The 19,805-nt window shown below is 35.6% G+C and overlaps 1 protein-coding gene across 4 annotated transcripts in view; it reads left to right on the top strand.

Annotated features, from left to right (window-relative positions):
- ULK4 (unc-51 like kinase 4) overlaps positions 1 to 19,805 on the top strand; it is a 254,149-nt gene that overhangs the window by 182,152 nt on the left and 52,192 nt on the right. For all 4 annotated transcript variants that reach the window (XM_050892383.1, XM_050892382.1, XM_050892386.1 and 1 more), the window contains 3 exons: positions 4,356 to 4,522; positions 8,104 to 8,202; positions 16,404 to 16,589. In XM_050892383.1, coding sequence (XP_050748340.1) covers positions 4,356 to 4,522; positions 8,104 to 8,202; positions 16,404 to 16,589 — 452 coding nt within the window. The remainder of the gene's footprint in view (positions 1 to 4,355; positions 4,523 to 8,103; positions 8,203 to 16,403; positions 16,590 to 19,805) is intronic.

Here is a 19,805-nt window from a genome sequence, read left to right as displayed (position 1 = left end):
TAGTGAATATATATTTGGTAATATCCCTGGGGAGTCAGTTGTGTAGGTGTGATACAAATGGGAAAAACAGCTCTCCAGAGAGCAACACGTAGAAAGGAACAAAGAGAAACCTTTTTGCCGGGCTGAGGGTTTTGCTGCTAGCTGCTTGGCTGCGCGGTGGCATTGTTCGGAGGAAGTGCACCTGCTCTAACATTTTCTTCGGCTGGAAGCAGACAGGTTTGTTGAACGCTCTAATTGCTGGTAGGCATGAAAGGATTGCCTAGAAGATTGCTTCCTAGGCTGTCTTTTGATGTTTCGTATGATTTGGAAGCGAAGATTTCTTTTCCTTTATCCATCTTGCTAATAGGTGAGAATAAAATATCTCCTCTCAGCTTTTATTCCAAAAGGTATCATGGCACATTCTGTCCGATTAGCTGTATCATGGGCCAAAAGACTCCTTTTATCTTGTGAAAAGATTTGTAAAACACAAGCACGGTCATCACAGTCCACATTCATAAAGCACTATTAGCGACATGTTCAGTTCATTGCAGGGGTCTCTGGGCAGGAGAAATACTCTGCTGTGAACACTACGTTTGTCAAATGCTGTAAAACTGTGGCTAGGAATTTTGGATGCAATCCTTTTAATACATATTATGAATCTTGGACTGCAATTAGAACAGGTTCTTTGTTTAATTCCAGTTATGTTAATTTATAAACACAATAATTCTAATACAAAATCCAAGTTTTGCCTTATTTTTCTGCAAAATTTGAATAGCAGAGAACTGCACTGAGGCTTGATATTTTGAAGATCCTCCTTTTACAAATAAATATAAGGCATGACTAGTGCACTATGAAGTATTGTAGTAAATTTTAACTAACTATAGCTATAAACAATATGATGTGATATATTGTTTGCTGAAATTTGCAAATTAATAGAGTAACAAAAAAATCTATAATGTAAATAATAAGTTTTTACTTAATTCTCATATTAAGAAATGCCTAGCTGAAAGAAAGTATGATGCATTACTTTAACCCATGTAAACTGTCACTAACACTTTTCTCTTGAGAAAGTGGACTATTGACAACATACTTGGAAGCACCAGAATACTTAAAAATATGTAACCTTTCTCAGTAGAACAATCTTCCTCAATTGGGTTTAGCTCTCCTCTGTGATACAGAATTCAGATTCACATCCACCACTTCCAAAGTTCAGGAGTGCATGGGATGTGCCTTTTGAATCAGAGCCTATTTTACTTTCTAATGAAGAGTTGAGAATTACTGCATAAGAAACTTATGTCTGTTAAATATGACTCAGAAATCTATTGTCTGAAGTTTTTAAAGATAAATATTGTTTTAGGCTTTATTGGAAATTAAGAAGAATGTGGTTCTTGAATCAGTTGTAAAATTTGGGAGAAAACCTTCAGTGTATCTTCTGAAACTTAGAGATCCATATGCAATTTTTTAATTATTTACTAAATTATGAATACAGTTTCCTTTTTTTTAGAATTGCGTCCTCTTTTTTCAGACTATTTGTTTTGGGATTCAATTTTCGGAATGCTGAGACATGTCGGTCTTGATCTTTATAGCTACCTTTTGAGTAAACTGGTTACAGTGCCAGTGTCCAAGGCCATTAAACTTCTATTGAATTTTGTCATGGTCACTGTAAATTATACCAGCTTCCCAACTTTCTCTTCTGAGGACAAAGAATGTGTATTTTGTCTTGTGGTGTAAGCAAGGAGTATATTTACATGTCTACAATTATGGCCTCCAATTTTCATTTTGTTGTGACACAATAAAGTATTTTAAAGAGCATGTCTGGAACTTTTATTTACTTGGCCAAGAGGTCAGTCTGTTTTATTTTTTTATCTGTCGAACCAAGTGTTTATCAGGTTTCTGAGTGAATCATGCAGCGTGTTAGGGAACATTTTGCACCAGTGTTTTATTTTAGATGTCTTTATAATAAAGTTTTGATGCATTAAATTTTCCGAAGGTATTTTAAGTCCAGGAAAAGGTGGTTTTTTTCCCCAAAATTTCCAAATTTAACATGCATATCTTTGTAAATATAACTCTCTCTGAGCATGTATCTACCTATATAAAATCCACTAATTCTGATGGTTTAGTTAAGTAAGTAAATGTGAATATTTTTGTGTATTTCAGGTGTTTGGAGGCAGGGTTGCTAATACACATACCCTTAGGATGTAGATACTTCAAGAGAATAAAATCTAGATGATTATATTATTCATGTGTCAATGGGTGAGGAGAAGGTCGAGCGTTCGCTTCACCTCCCTGTTCACCAAACAGCAGAAATGAGGCAGTTGTGAGACTCAGGCTGGTATGGTCAAGGGAATAAACAAGTCGTTCTCTTCAAAGTTGAAAGGGAAAGTATTGCAGATCAGAGTCATAGATGCTGTTATTTCGTTCACTACTAGTCATTCCCTACTTAGTGCTATAAATACAGAGAGGACTACTGCCTAGAAAAGTCTTGATGATGACATATACAATGCCTTCATTTGAAAGTGGCCTTCTCGGTGTTAATCTCCAAGTCACTGTCTCAAGGGTTATATGTAAGCCATCTAGAAATAATAGAATGACTCATTCATTTTGATGTGGCTGTGGGTTTTGTGGTCATATACAGGGAGAAACAGAGTGTACTTGGACATATCCCTGCAGGCAGTTTTGCAGACGTCGCTTTGATAGGGACCAACTCTTACTGGACTGTTTTCTTAGGTTTATTCTAATTTAGCCTGGTGAAAAAAGGCATAGAATAACCACAAGTTTTGTATCGGGTAGACTTACAATTATGTCTGGTTTTTTTCTTCTTGGTGGGTATTGGTGACATCACTTAAATGCGTCTCTGCATGCTATCTCATTTTTGTATGAAGTGTTCAGAACTGCAGCAGAAATTGTACTTTAAAAAAGGAGAAGGAAATTAAATGTGCGAGATTAGACTGATATAATTTTGAGAGTTTGGTTTATGCAGACAAAACTCCAGGAAATTCAAAGCTTCGCCTGAGCTGCAGTCCATCAATCAAACTGTTGTGAAAGAATAATGCTAGTAATCATAAAACCACAAAAGATGTGAGATATAAGAAGAGTGCAAGTCTTAATGATCCTGACCCATAACTGTATTCTAAATGAATGTCTTTGTATTTAATTTCCTGAGGAAAGTATTAAGGGTGATGAATAGGGGAGGAAAATATTTCATGGAAGTTTAATTAATTGATGGAGCGTCTTTCGAAGTCAAAATAGTTCAACACCCCACAGATGTGACTACTCTCAAAAGCTGAATGGTGTAATTACATATTGTATTCTACAATGTCTCATTTTAATCTTGTACTGATATTTGTAAAAATATATACAATTACTTTTTAAAGGAGAACTTATAAAAGCAGTCTTTTTATTTCAGTGAAATCAGTGAAATACTTCAGTCATTTTTGACAGTCATGGGGACTAGAAGCTAATATCCTAATATACTAAAATGTTACTACATATGTGCACCCAAGTCACAGTATGGCTAATTGCCAGTGTAAAAGAAGACAGTTTACAAACGTAATTATGTTCTTGGTGAGGAACAAAGTATCTTTCCTTCCTTATGAAACTCTGAAAGAAAAAGATTAAGATCAAATATAATGAACTCAGTCGCTTTGTATTTGAAAGTAAGAAAGATTCTGAATTGAATCGGTGTTGCCTTGAAATGGATTATATTTTTTCTGATAAGTCAATTGATTTGTGGGTTAAGCAGGCTACAGGAGCTGATGTTATTAAATTCCAAAGGAGCTTAAAAAAAAGCTTCAAAACAAGAAGGTATTTTCAGGAAACTTTTTACTACAACCAAACAAATCTTCATAGCATTTTAGGTGTAGTATTCAGTATTTCATTTATAATGCTCTTCTGAACATGTTTTGTATTAAGCATAACACTGTTCAATTCTACAATTAAAGCATATGGGGAAGGTCGTAATTGGCAGACCAGTTAAGAAAGAAAACTGTAGGCTCCAACCTTGGTGTATCATTTTATAACAGCCTGGAGAAATTGCTTAATTCTTGTGACCAGGAGTGTTGTGAAGGAGACTTGTGTACCAGCATGCTACAGAAAAGTTTAGGATTCAAAGTATGTCTTTCTTTAATGAATGTTACATAATTTTCCATGCAGTTAGCAAATTTGATTGTATCAGTTTAACTCTCTTTATGAGCTGCTCCGAACAGAATAGGAGAGGAGGTAATTATAATAATGGAGAAAAAGAGGAAATTTAATAAATATTCATTATGTATGTGAAATTTGGTTTTATCCTAATCTATTATTTTTAACTAGGCTACCTTCCACATTGTTCTTTTCCTGATAGTCTATTTCTTTTTTTTGTCTCACTTTCTATGTAGGACTGGCTCATCATATCTGTAATCTACTAATAGAAACTGTGGCTCTGTACTTGGAGGCAGATGATAAAAGCAGCACCAAGACAGCAAATGCACTGCTTCTGTCCTTGCTTGACATTTTGCACTGCATGCTGTTGTATACAGCAAACATTGTGCGCCAGACTTTACAGGTATGGAATTTATTTCCTGGGGTCATCACCATCTTAAACAATTTTTTTGATAACTTCCTGTTATCCTAATAATGAAATGCCCACTGTTCTGTTTTTATGGAATTTTTAGTGTGGTAGAAAGAGAAAAGCATGTATTTTTCAGCTTCATGTCGCTGTTTCATGTAGTTACCTGGCTAGACTATCTATACTAGGCTCACTGTGCTGGAAACACAGATCCTAGTTGACTGTTTTGTTTCTGTACTCCATAAGTAGCTTAATTCAACATTTGCTCGATGATAGTTCAAAGCATTTTTCTTCCATTCATTTTAAAAGAAAAAGATTACTCCATAAAAACCAACATCTTTTTATTATAAATCACATGTGATTACTGTACTTGAAAAGCATATGTAACCTTTGCATGTGCACTGATAAAAGTATTTCCTCTCTTATGCTGCTCAATTTGTCTTCCAAGTTTCTGTTTGAACCACTGCAAATCAGAGCATTGGTAGGACTTCCTTCTCCAATGAAGACATCCTCCTCCTTAAAAATGAAGCACAAAAAATACTATTCAAAGAAATTGCACATAACTCTCTTAAAGCAAAACAAGAAAAAACATTCATCTTTTTTTAGACATGATGTTAAGCTAGTAATAGTTGCTTTGTTTTTAAATGATCTGCCAAATTTCTAAGTTAGTCAAGTGGAATTAACTTCTGTATTTGGGCTGCAAACAACAACACGTACTCTTCCTGTTAGGTTTTTTATGTTCTTGGGATTATCCGCTGAAGAACAGAGAAGCCTATTAGGTCCAATATGTCTGGAGGACAGAGATTCAAAAGATTGCAGCCAGGTTGTATTGTCTTTCAGGACATGGCTTCTTTATTCTGAAAAGGTCCTCCTCTGTGGGTTGGTTGTTTTTTTGTTTCGGTTTGGGATTTTGTTTTGTTTTGTTTTAAGAAGGTTTAATGTATGAAGTGGGTGTTGAAAATTGAGCTTTTTGGTTTTTCTACACAGATTTACGTAATCAGTTACGTTATCAACCAGATATTTCACTGAGAGGTGGGGTTTTTTTAATTTTTTGAAGAAACTTAATTTAGATCTGATGGTATAATACCTTGTCTTTTTTGAGTCTTTTTTGTCTTTTTACAGCAGGTTCTGTAATGGGTTTCTCATCTAAGAATCACTTTGTAAATCAAACTTTGTAGGCTAATTGCTGATGGTCATGTTGTTGGCATCACTCCGTGTAATCACAGAGAGCTAAATTCTGAACTTATGCTCCATGCAACAGTGGTGAGGCCAGTTATACTGGAGGACACATAGGAGGAAAGAGGATCTTGCACATGGATTGGTAATATTAGTGAAACCGATGATTTTTATTTAGATACAAAATTAAATCTATACATTCAAAGCCAAGTTCTGTTCTGGCTTTACATGAATACATCAGTTGATTGATGCGCTAAAACTCCAGCTCCAGTTTTGTCCAACTCTAGTCAAAGTAACCTGCTTTGCTCTGGAAGGCTGATGGGTAACAAGAGACAGCTGGAAAACTGAGTTTTGAAGCATAGCTCTGTCCTGTACCCCTATAAAACTAATTTTACAGTGATGTTACTTGCCTTGGCATACTTGTCTTGACAGTGCTCATTGCAGGGCCCTTGTGGGTTCTACAGCTGCCTCAGTACACATGCCCTATTGAATTATGGCCATTAGTTGGTGACTGCTATTTACCGTGCATCTACATAATATTCCACTATCCATGTGTCACTAAATGCATCACTGTAGTGATAACAAATATTCTTGGACTGTTTTTGTCTGAATAAGATACCTTCTAAAACAGAACTTGAAAAAGAGAATAAAATTTTCTCATATTATCCATTTTTAAGGCTTAAGTTGGCTTTTACAGATGGTACTACCTCCACTTGAATCCTTTTTATTTAAGCTTTTTATATGTAAAGTGATAACCTTATCCAGCTGCATAGGCAAAACATGACACCACTTTTCCTTTGCGTTTCTGTACTTTATGCTGGATGGTGCTTATAACTGTATCCAGCTTCTCTCAAGAGTTTGCTCTCTGCGGTCCGAGTACTTGGGTTTTAATGGAAATGGTACAAAGGTTCAGATTAATTTGCATATCTGTTTTGGAGCAGTTTCATCATGTCATGTTCCACAGGTGATCCACAGTAGCTGAAAGTAATTTGCAATCTCGATTTGAGAAGTGGACTCTATTTAGTGACTTAATGTAGGTTTAAGCATGGTGTAGTGTCTATCCTTTATATACATATATAAAGTATAATTCCTTTAGTGATATTGTTGATTCTCTTTCCAAAGACACTAAATATATAAAAGTTCAAGAAAGTAATCAAACATTCCTGATGGAGGATGTCTTTCTTCTCATCCAAGCACTAACCAAAAAAAGCTGTTGTAAATTTTGCTGAAGTGAAGGTGGCTTACTTCTCTTTCTTGATTAATATAAACACTATTTTTTTATCTTCTCTGCACCATGTCTTTTTGCCCTTCTTTAACTTCAGCATTCCAGGTCATTGTGGTGAGTCTCAGTGAGGGACATATCAATGTGTCCTATTACCTGGAGAAACAGCTCTTCAGATCTCTTTTATTTCAAAATTCTTTCCAGAAGAAAGGCATTATCCTTTCAACTCATCAGTATGAACAGTGAAGCTTCAGCAGTAGTTTCTCCTGCCTCAGGGGACTTGCTCCTGTGTTCAGTTAACCAAACAAAAATCCTCAGGTATTACACTTGGATGATGGTTTTAGGATTGAGCTTTAAATGAAACACTATAAAAAATGATTTTTAAATGTGTCTTTTTGACAAAATGTTTACATTTTCCTCTAGCAGCTCAACTGTATAGGATCATGGTCCAAAGCTGGTGCAAGATAATGAAGTTAAATGAAACATCTTGCAAGCAGACCTTTCTGATGTCCTGGGGCAGGGATGGGTCATAAATAGCACTGCCTAGGATGGCAGTGTGTTTTGATGAGGGGGGATGACAATGGTCAGAATTACAAGTAGTAACAGATCTTATCACAGACTTCGGTCACTTGAAGATTTTATTATTCCTATTTCAAAAACAAATTATTATATTATGAATATTTCAGGATACAAAGTGAGTCAGAAGGACAAAATTGGACGTTATTGATGAGAATCCTAACTTTTCACTCACCTTGATTTTCTTGTTTTGAGTTGCACTTAAAATTGTTCCTGATAAAGGAAAAAAACATAGTTAAACTTTAATGTTAAAATAGGCATGTCATGCTGAAAGAGAATACAAATACATAAAACATTTATGGCTTTAGAGATATCTTTTGCATATACAGTTTATAGCATTTTGCTGAAGAAATGTCATGTAGGTCAGTATATTCAGCCTGTGCAGAATGGGCATGACAGCATGAGTCCCTTTTGCTTTGTGCTTATTGTTACAGACACAGGGAGCGTAACTGCTCATTGGGAGCCCAGGAATACTTAACTAGAAAAGAGTATATAAGTCTCCTTCAAAATTCCGTTCAGACTTCGACCGCCTAATGGACCTAATTTGTTTCTCATAAAGGAACAGTCACCAAGGTTGCTTTTTATTTTTTCTCATCTTATTAAGGCACAGAAATCTGGCACAGGAGGGGATACGCAGGCTGCTGAAGACCTTCTGCTTATCAATAAACCCCTGACGGACCTAATTAGCCTGCTTATTCAACTGGTGAGAATTTGCGTGTTTGTAAGCCTTTTGGAATGTTGCTGAAGTTGGAATTATTCAACTGAATTCAACATCTTGGAGCTCTGTTTGCTAGTTTTTCATTGTTTGTAAGCTCCCATCTAGTACGAAGGAAGGACCCTAACAATTTTGGAGAAATTACAGGTCACAGTGACTTGCAGGTTACCAGTGACATCAGAGTAAGTCTGTCCCAAGTGGGACGAGGGGCAGGCTGCAGATTCTCAGTTCAGATACGTATGTATAGCCAGATACGTATGTATAGCCAGATTTTAGCCCTTTAGAATGGACTAGTGATCACTCCATAGGGAAAGGATGGTATTCAAAATTTGAAACAAGTACTGCTACCATTAGAAAAGTCAGTATACTTAAAATTAGTTTGCAGTGGGTGATGCCTTTTAATATTATTTTCTTGGGTTTGAGCCTTCTGAGTTTTTCTCAAGGGTTTAGTTTTATTTTAACATGATCCTGAGGGATTTATGAGTGGGAATGGTCCCTGGTGATCTGTAAACATCTTTGAAGTCTGTCTGTTTAAAGTCAGTCTTTTCCAGGGTTTGCTAGATGTCACAGCGCTGCACTGAAATCTCCACAGAGTGCTGTATTGTGGCCCGGATGCATCCCATCAGCTCAGCCTCCATCATACTGTGCCAGCGATTTGTACTGGCTCTGTGTGTAATAGCTTGTAGTAGAGGAATGCTTCTTGAGCTGGACAGGGTTTTTAGAGGCTACCTCAGCCTTTTATTCAACATAAAAGCATTAAAATTGTATGTGAGAATTTCCCTGTGGCATATCGTACTGTCTTTTCCAGGTTATTTCACTTTGAGGCATTTCAGATTCACTGCATTCTCTTCCAGACCCAAATTTTTTTTGTTTTTCATTTAAATATAGGTTTTCAGATGTATTGTGATATGAATACCTGCAGCCCTTTTACTCTCTTATGCACTGTCTGTCATCTTCTGTTTTGGGGAAGAGTGTGATTCCTTTTTTATTAATTTTTGGCATTATACTTGTTGCTAGGTCCTCCTTTGATGGATTTATTTTAACCAGCTATTGACAAAGGCTTTTTGGATGTTCACTGAATGACCTAAAACAAAGTGACTGAATTTCAACTATATAATATTTCATCTTTATAAATTCTTTTAATTTATTTTCTACTATTTTTTTTTAAATCACTATATATGATAAATAGTAAGACATGAAGAGATGCAAATGTTCCTTTAAAGTGAAACTAGTCATAAATTTAAATTCCATTAACTCTCCAAAGAACAGAAAATTAGAGGCCAAGCTTTACTCAGCCTATACCACCTGGAAGTCTTTTATAAGTTTTTAATTAAAGGATAGGATAATTGTATAGTTAGCATGTACTGATTAGATTCTGACTTGCCCTTGTATTTCAGAAGCACGGCTGCAAATTACCACTAGGTTTTGCTTTGTTCTGTATTTCTACAGATTCTGGTATGTTTAAAATGCTTATTTAAAATCTGCTGATTTTAACATATGGGTAAAGAGTAAAGACCATTGGTGCTGCTTCTTTTTTTGTTTGTTTTTGGTTTTGAATTTTGTTAAAGATTTTGTAAAAGTGAGGGATTTTCTCTTGTAATGTGTATGTGTTGTTCTTTACATACATGTGCTTGATTGGATATATGAAAGTTATTTCAGCTAGGTTTGTTCAATTTTATATCCTTTACCCATTGCTGTATTAAACATTTTCTGTTAAGGTTGGAAGGGTTTGAACAACAGAATAGTAATTTTAACATTTAGGATCCACTTGTTTAAAATGTTTTATGCTCTGATCTCTTTAAATAGGACTAGATTCTTTGTGAAGTCTAGTGGGTCTCAAGACGTATACACTCCCTACCCCTCAAAAAGACTCAGGCCTACCTAAGCTTAAGTTCTGTGGAGCTGCCAACAGTAGTTCTCTGTATTCATTGAGCTGTGTGGCTACATAACCCTTTATTACTGTTTTGAGGCATTCAGTTCTTTGTGAACTTTATTTTCTGGAGATAATGGAGGTCTTAAATTCTGAACTAACCATCACTTTAAAACGTTGAGTTAAAAGTATTTTCTCTGGTTTGCTATTTCTACCTATCTTACCATATTTATAGTTTCTTATGTCACTTTGAATAATCGCTTTCCTTCATTGATATGTTTATTCCTCAAGTAGATGATTGTTCCATGCCTCATTGACTTGTCTATTTATTTATTTTCCTCAAGTTCTACATGTTTATCTCTCTTAATAATCCCTCAAAAATCAATGTGAGTTAAACTTGAAAATGTAAAAAACTTAGAATCAATTTTTCCCTTCTGTAATTGTGATTTAGTCTATCACTTAGGGCATAGCAAAGCAAGTGTAGGAAACCTAGACTGCATGTAAATGAAACTTCAGAGTTTTTAAGAACGTGAAAGAAGAAATAATTACAAATTCTGTCATGCAGAAAACACTGCAAATATGGAGAATTCAATATTTAATCCCATGATGTCTGCCTTTAATTGATCAATAAGAGGAAAATAAATTGAGCATTTAGTCTTCTTCTTGGCAGCTTTGTGTTTAAAAGTTAATTACATTTAGCTTTTTTGTGTAATGTTTCTCCGCTTGAACATAAATGTAATTTGATTATTATACTGAAACTTGCAGCAATTATAGAAGATATAAAATACCTTCTACTTTTTGAGGTACTGTTATACTGAAAAAAAAAAAGTTTACTTACTTTTGAAATCACTTCAGTGTGAATTTTCAGAAACTTTCCAGAAACTTTCAGAAACCTTGCCAGTACCTATAAAAAGTAGTTTCATTTCTCTGTAGATCCTAGGTGTAGATCTTCCAGTCTTTTCTGCAGCCTACCAGACTGCTGGGAGAGAACTTTTCTTGTCTTCTGGTGGTAGGCTTCTTCATTATAGTAGTACTAGTAAAATTTGCAGTTGATTACTGTGCTCTGTGTATTACTGTTGAAAGACCAGTTAATCATGTGCAAACATGAAGAGGACAAATACGAAGCCTCAGTACACATGGATGAATGAGATGATCTCTTCTAGGTCCTTTCTGTCTCTATGTTGCACTGGCTCTAAGGCTGTGCCCTGACTTTGGTTTCAGAGCATGTGAAGGTATTTGCTAATGAATAATGAAAATGACTGCAGAAGAATTATAACCCTGTAGACTGTAGGATTTTATTTCACGTTTCTTAGGAATACAGACAGTTCTGTGGTCAGTGGAAAGACATATTTATTTCCTGTATTGTATAATGTATTGCTGTTATTGTATTTGAAATGTTATCTGCGAATTATATTTGAAGAATTCTCTTCTAGAGAGCTACCCTAAAAAAACAACAAACAAACAAACAAAACCACAAAAAAACCCCAAACAAAAACACACCAGAGGAAATAAGAATATATTGTTACAAGCACAGAATTTCAGAATGGGGATTTAGTTTCTCAGCAATTAGGCTGGATTAAAATGAACTGAAAATACATTGTTTTTTAAAATATTTTCCCTTAGGTAGGAGGACGACAATTTTGCCCTAAGCCAAAATATAATATTTTATTTTTTCATTTAAAACTGTGCATATTTACTAATAAGAATAGCATAGTAAAGTTAGCAGATTTAATAATGATGTTTTGCTTTTACATTTTGTTTAATGTTTGCAAAATCATCTTCACTATAGTTCCCAATGGTGCTTCCTTTACAGCACATTCTGTAATCACATTACTGATCTAATGAACATCTATCTCTTATCGTAATAAACTCTCTTTGTGTATAACCTCATTAATGCACTGAAATAGTGTCCCCTCCGGGTAATCCAGACAGTTTCATTGTAGCTCTAAAATTAGATGCTGTAACAACTCCAACAGTGTGAAAACTGCCACTTCAGCTCAAATGATCACACGTTTCTTGCAATGGTTTGCAATTCATGAACACACTGCAACTTGTTCAAACTGAAGGCATTTTTGACAACAGACTGCAGAAATACAGGTATGTAATAAGAAGAAACTTCCTGCTCTTCACCACGTTAACCTTAAAATACACAGAGCAGGTTCCATCTAGAAAGGAAGAGAAGTAGAATTTTATGTTATGAGCCTGTTTACAGGAAGCTATAACATGGCCATAAAAATTAAGTAAAAAGTAATACACAGTCTTCATTGCACAAAAGTCTTGTCATGAGGCATTGTTTTAAAATTTTGAAGTGAAAAATAAATCTACAGTTCTGAGTTAGAGAACGGCAAAAATTATGACTTTAGCTGTTCAGTAATTTATTTTAAGGTGCTGGTTTTTCTTCAACCTATACACTAGCCAGAATATTAACAGCTGCAAGGAGAAGGAGTACTAACATTTCTACCTTGCTGAAGGGCTGAATCCATAATCCCCTCTAAGACTGATAAAGCAAAAAGAAACAAAAGGCCACTAGAGTTTTTTCATGTGATTATGAAATATTAAGGGACAGGTATTTTCTTAAAGAGTTAGAACTCTAGTTTTTCATGGGTTTCTCGTCCCCTGAAAGAACAAAAACTTAAGAGGCTGCTGTCATGAGAAACTATAAATGCATTTCAAAGACTTGAAATATACTTCTTCATATCAAATGGAGTTGTTATGATTAGAAAAATAATCAGAACACTGTTCCAGCTGATTAAGAGGTGAACCATCCATCTATATTAATTGTCTAGCACCATGATTCTAGCTTCGCTGTTCTTATTAGACATGAGATACTATTTACTTGAAAGCTGAATTTTCATTCCTTGATTTTCTGTATTTACAGATATTTATTATATTGTCAGTCATTGCTTTTGTTCACACCATTAATTTTCTTCAGAGCCCCTACTCTTTATAACCAGTACTAACACTGACAGGCAGCCAATGTTAAATTTCAGGTTACCAACTTACGACTTTTGACATCTAAATCACTACTTGTCAGTAGTGAAACAGCAAAATGGTGAGAGTTATTGAGAAAAATGCTGATGCGGACATACTTAAATAGGGACATTGCTGAGAGTTCCTCTTCCACCTTAATTATTGATGGGTTAGACTGTAGGCCAGTGATTCTCATCCCCTCTGGAGTAAATATGGTCTTTCCTATTCCTAGCTTGTTTTCCTATTCATCCAAGACCTATGCTGTTATTGTTTTACCCTGCAATTTTCCAAGATGACAGCAACTTGCTCCCCAAACTCTACATAACACTGAAGCTCAAAGGGACTCTGGTGAAGCAGAGGAGCAGAAGAGCCTGAAGTACAACAGGGGATGAAGGACTTCATTGGCATTTGTGATTGAATAGGACGATGTCACGGCTGGCAAGTACTGTGAACCCTGGAGTGATACTGGTGGCTAGGTTTGGAGGATGGTCACTGAAAGCTTGATCTCCTGTGAAGAGCAAGCCTATCTGGTGCCAAGACATATTGGATGGAGAGTTTCAGGGTCTTCCTTTCTCTTGTGGGGGGACAAAGAACAGCAGCAACAGTGATAAAAGGTTGGGCATGCCAGGAGGAGATAAGCAAAGCCATTGGCTCGAGCCCAGCTCCTCCTCACCTGGGGCAAAACGTTCCACTGTCTTGCTAACTCCTGCTGAAGACAGCCTACCTTGGGAATAAGCTAACAGGCTGGACTTGCTCATTTGCTTCCTTGAAAGTCATGTACCCTCCTGGTGTCAGGAAGAACTGCGAAGGACGTGGTGCTTTATGTATTTTTTCACGCAAGGTTGTTGTAGGAGCAGTCCTCTGCAGAGACTGACACCTTTCCACTCCTCTGATAACTTAGTGAATATCTCAGAAAAAGACCTTGGGAACAGTCTCACTTCCAAGTATCGCTGTTGTGATTACTGATTACACATGGGATTTTGTGCTTGTGGAGCCCAGAGAACTAGCCTCCACTGCAATACCATGGCAAGGAGGTATCTGTCCAAATGTTCACTGATTTTTTTATTTTTTGGTTAGCCAACAAATAACATTTGAAAATTGAATATAGTTCCTGTACTGTGATTTTCTTCAGGGAGTGGTTGATATACCTGTCTACACTGATCTAGTAACAAACTGTAAGTTAGAGTGCTGCTTTTAAAAGGGATGAGAGAGATACGTTAAAGTAGTTTGATTTTTCCTTCCTTTATCTAATAGCATTTTTTTTTTCAGTGAAGGAAATACAAGTCGGCTCAAAGCCCCCAGTGAGATCAGTGGAATTTTTTTTTTCCACTTGATAAGGATTGGAGATGTAAATGGAGCTATAGAGCTTGTTACTATTTGTAGCTTTTCCTCCTTTTTAGCCTTGCTATTTATGTTGATGATGTTATTAGATAATTCTGGATGTTGGAAAGGAAACAATCAAATAGGTGGCATTTAGATTGGAATGAAGAAAAACCATACAGAAAAACCGTGGAAGAAATAGCTGCTGTGGTCCTGTCACTTGCATAGCATTAGGTCAAATAGAATGTGCTATGTCTTGGGGCTATGTATTCAGAGCTTACATCTCAGTTCAGCCTGTTTTAAACAGCCAACTCTATGAAACTAATGGAAAACAGGATTGTATTTGCATGCAGATCCCCGGGGAATTGCTGCTTGAATATTTGAGGAGTATATGTCTGATGATATGTTCACAGATTGCTTTAAAGTAACTGTATGGGTTTTCCTTAAAATGAAAAAACTTGGGAAGTTCGTACTGCAGATTAAATAAGTAATCATTATTGAAATGGTTGGGCATATTATATAAATGGTTGGACAGATTATATAAATTGTTTCCTTTTTATTGTCAGTAAGGATAGTCTGTTAACTGTACTTTAATCTAGCTTCTTTATATTTCAATAGTACTTTTGGAATTAAAGAACTGAGTAGGAGTGATGAGGTGTTTTTACACTTCTATACCTTATTGGTTAAGACTACTGCTGGTATATTTTGTTCAGTTCATAGATCGTAAGGCGAGAAAAGGCTATTGTAATCATTTAGTCTAGGATCTTATATAACACAAGATATAGGACTTTCCTAAACTAATTCCTCATTATAGTAAAGGATTTTGGTTTTTTTTTTAGAAAAAAAGTATTTTTGTGATATATAAATTGCCTGTGATGGAGAATCTGTCTCAGTTGTAAGAAAGTTGTTTCAGCAGTTAGTCACTCTTATTAAAGAAAGAAAGAAAAAAGGAAATTATCTTCCTTCTAATCTGAATTGCTTTATCTAAAGTTTTGAGCTATCATCTCTTACCAGTCCTTTTTCAGGTAAAGGAATTAACCTATCCTCAGCCTGCTTTTTCTCACGTGTAACTGAGAGAATATGGTCAAGTGCCCTTTAACCCTCCCTTTGAGAAGCTGTAGACACTGAATTCCTTCAGTCCTTTGCTGTTATGTTTTCCAATCTGTCATCCTCTTGCCTGTTCCCAAGAAACCTCTATGATTTTTTTCACTAGCTTTCGTGAACTATCTGCACTAAAACTAGACATTGCATTCCTGTTGTCGTTCCAACAGTGCTGAATACAAGCATAATATAGTATCTCTGCTCATTATTTCCAGATTGTACTTTCAAGAAAGGTAAAAATAATTTTGATAGCAGTGTCATACTATCAGAAGCTCATTTAAAGATGATTATTAGCCGTGCCTCCAAATATTTTCCATAATTTTGCTTCCCAGGAAAGACATTTTCTATCCCATTGCTAGGGCCTGCTCCAGTGTCTGCTCTTCACAGGAGTGCAGAAAAGCTGGAATTCAAGAAAATATTTTACATCTGCAAAACATATCTCCTAATGTGACTACTTAAAATCTATTAAATAGCTAGATAGCCTGTACTCTACCTCAACCAGAAGCCATAGACTTGATTTAGAAATAATTAGATTAAGTTTTGTGGTGTGCATTATGTAGAAGATTAGACATCATGGCTATAATGATACTTTCTGCTATTACTACTTTATTTAAAGCAAAATATTCTGTCTGAAAATAACAGAGTTGGGAGCAAAATTTTCAGTGCTTTTATGATGTCGCTATAGATAGGCTATTTGATAGAATCATAGTGGAGACATTGTTATACTGCTGCTTAAGAACAGGTATGTTTAAATTATATTTTCATCACTTTATTAAGCTTAGTTTAATGGATTTTTGAGTCAATCAACTAGAAATGATTCTTTCCTGGCACAATGCAAATGTTAATACTCTTCCAAATCCCCAATGATATGCAATTTTTCTGAAATCGGAATTTGATTTTTGTTTGTTCATTTTTTGTTCATTTTTAGCTTCCCAGTGAAGATACTGAAATATTTGTGAGTGCCTCACAGTGCTTATCATTGCTGGTTCAGCTGTATGGAGGGAACAGTCAGGAGAGTATGTCTCCAGAAAACATGGACAGCTTTGCTGAAGTACTGAAGTCCAAAAAAGATACACGACAACTGAAGCTTTTGTTGAGAATTGTAAAGAGACTGGTGAGTTGGCTTCTAAACATTTTAAAAGTCCATGTGTTTCTTTTATATCATTGGATAATTTTTTGGCTGTTTTTTTCCTCTTAAAGTAAAAAAGAGTATAAAAGAATTTTGAAAACAAAATATGTGAAGTTAAATTTCATGTCTTTAAATTTCAGTTAACTTCTCTGGAGAAGATAGCCTTCTACACTTAAAACCTCTTACAAAATGATTGTTGGATTTCCCCTATTTCAGTTAACCGTTCAGCTATTTAAATAACTCATGTTATTTATATATTTGTTTAGTACTTCAGCTTTATGAAATACTGGAACAATTTTCTGAATGCCTTCTGAAAGAACTAACCTTGTAGCATTAAATAGCTGTTCAGAAACACAGTGCTTGATTTCATGGTAAATAAAATGCCATTTTGTACTTGGAATAGGTTTGAGCGTCGACTGTTGACTCCTCATCTCACTGAGAAATAGGGACCACTTCTGCTGGAGTGGTTGTAATGTAGAATGCCAATCAGTGGGAGTCGTGCAGGGGCTTAGTCTGGTGATATTAATGGGTAGGGGTTTCAGTTCTGTCGTGCTCTGACATGGTGGCATGACAAGCAGCGTTGTGTCTTTCAAGTAGCTTAGGTGGAAAAGCTTCTGTATCTGTAACATTCTCTCAGATAATACTATGGTTTTTTTATCTTGAAGTATCTTGATAAGAAGCTTTGCCTGCATGGTCACCTTGCATTGGTTGATTACTTCACCCTTTACTCTCCAAGAGCAGGGGTTTTCGATTAAAAGAGGGCAACTTCCTCAGTGTAAGAGGCAGAAGACACTTAAATTTTTCAAGTGCAGTGCTGGCTACTAGAGTAAGGTCATAATCAATGGCAGCAGGAGTTAAGTGGAAGCAACTCTCTTGTAGAGCTTTCAGAGCTGTTCCTGTCCTCTTTCTCCTGCCTACTGTATTTACGTCACAGGAAAGTAAACACCATACCCTTCTTCCCAGTTTTGCTCAGTCCTATCTTTCCCTAAAAGAAGCATGAATATATAAAATTAAAATTGATATGATGTTTAAAATTAATAATTTCTCCCATTCTTGACATCATCTCAGGTTTCACTCCTTTATTTTCTCATGCTCTTCCCGAAAAGAGAATTCTAGCAAAGATTTTTTTGAAGACACTCTCTATTGATTTTTGCTCATATCTGTGCTGCTCTTTCTGTGTAATTGCTGTGCTGTGTAAACTGGCTTTTGCTTTTCCCCAAAAGCAATAAGAGAAAAGAGGCAACAAAGAGTGAGGAAAGGAAAGAGAAATGAGGCTGCAATATACATATCTAGATTATTTATTTTTAGCATAGCTACAGACTTGTTTCCTTTCCCTCCATTTTGAAGACTATGGTTCAAAAGTTGACCTAGCGTGCAGGATATTTAACACAGAAACTTCTGTTGACTATCTTAAGAGAACAAAGCTATGCTATCACCTTTCGCATCTTGCAAGTTCCTGTACTTTTAGATCTCTCCTTTGTATACCAGTGATACTGGTACTTGTTATTTATAATATCAGGCATAGATTTTCTGTAATTATTTTAATGAGATCATAGGATTTCTTTTGAAAGCAGGGTTCATAGATAATTTGACAGATTATTTAATAAATCTTACATTATTTCTCTAAACCTTAAAAAGTCCTGTTCAGAGGAGATGATTATCTTGTCAAAATTGTCATAATCACAAAAGACATTGAAATATAATCGTATCTATTTAAGAAGGATTCAGCCCACGTCAGCTGTTCATGCTGAATTTTGAAGCCTAGAGCAGTGTTTTTCTTTTTTTAATATATGAGCAATATTTTAATGGAGGGATCATTAAGTGCACCAATTTCCATTCTTGCCAATCAGTGCTTGCACAGAGCATCTTTCCAATCTGTGGTTACATTAACTTCATTGTTACAGGCACAGGTATTGCTTACATAAGACAGGAATGTACAAAAAGAATTCAATGTGTTTATGCTATAGATGCCTTTATAGCATGTATTTCTGGAAATAAGGAAAAGGCATAGCAGTATGACTAGTTAATCTTTGTCCAAGATATGGACATATGTCATATGACTCCAGTGACCCAATGGAGACAGACATCTCAATTTCAGAGTCTTCCGTTTAAAGCATGTCAGAGAATTTGTTGACGTACAAGATGACCTTACCTTGATGAATTGGAAACATATATCTATGTGTTGTTTTAACTTAATAGTATTCATTCATGAAGTTTTATCTCCAGTTGGTGGAGGGGTTTTTTTGGACAAAGTTAGATGTTTGTTTTGAGTTTTGGGGTTTTTTTAAATGGTCATTGTCAACTTTGACCAGCAAATTGACTGTAGGGCAATATAAACTTCTTGCAACACTTTCTTCACTGATTTTTGCCCTACAATTTTGTTGTATTCATTTATTCAATGGAAATAAAGATATAGGCCAGGCTGGGGGAAAAAATATATCTTTATACAGTCTTATTAATGGAATTGCTATGAACAGCCCTTTTTACAGGCTTTATTTTGCTGTAAAAAGAAATCATTAGGAGTGAAAACCAGAAAAAATATGCTTTGAGCTAACTTTTGTAACTGTGTAAGTAAGGATCATTTAAAAGCTTTAAAGAGGCAGCATTGACTGTCTTCTTTCTGTTTTTTATAATCACCTCTTAGCTTTCAAAGGTTTTGGCTCTGTCAAGCCCAGGTTAACCAGTCTTTTTCAAGAATGTTCTCTCACTGGCATTGATATAATGGACAGAAACAGAATAAAATTATTGAATCAAAGAAATAGGATTTGGTCGGGGGGGGGGGTTGTTTGGGTTTTTTTTTTCCCTTCAGTCCTTTTACTAAGTCTCTTGTTCTGGTTGCTTCATCTTAGATTAGACAATACTGCTATTCAAATATTCTTCGTCTTTTTTAGCAGCATTTGTGTAACTGATCAGTGACATCAGGAGAGTGATCTTGTCCCATATTTTGGTTCTGGAAGCCTCTTCTGCCACCCTTCATGGAAATCGCTATCTTATCACTTCATCTCTTCTGTGAAGATATAGTGCATGTTATTACAGTCCAGTAAATCATCTAGATTAAAGTATTTCTTTGTGAAGTGGAAGAAATTTTCATTTGGGAAGCAAATAGTTCAATTTTTGCCTGCTTTACTGAGAAGTTTTTAATTTCTCTTTTTCCCCAGAGGAAAAATCTACCTGCCATCTCAATTTATCATCTAGTATGTA

This window comes from Gymnogyps californianus, chromosome 2 (genome assembly GCF_018139145.2).
Source record: "Gymnogyps californianus isolate 813 chromosome 2, ASM1813914v2, whole genome shotgun sequence".
Taxonomy (NCBI): domain Eukaryota; kingdom Metazoa; phylum Chordata; class Aves; order Accipitriformes; family Cathartidae; genus Gymnogyps; species Gymnogyps californianus.
The sequence above is the reverse complement of the archived record's forward strand: the minus strand, read 5'-3'. Positions and strand labels throughout refer to the sequence as shown.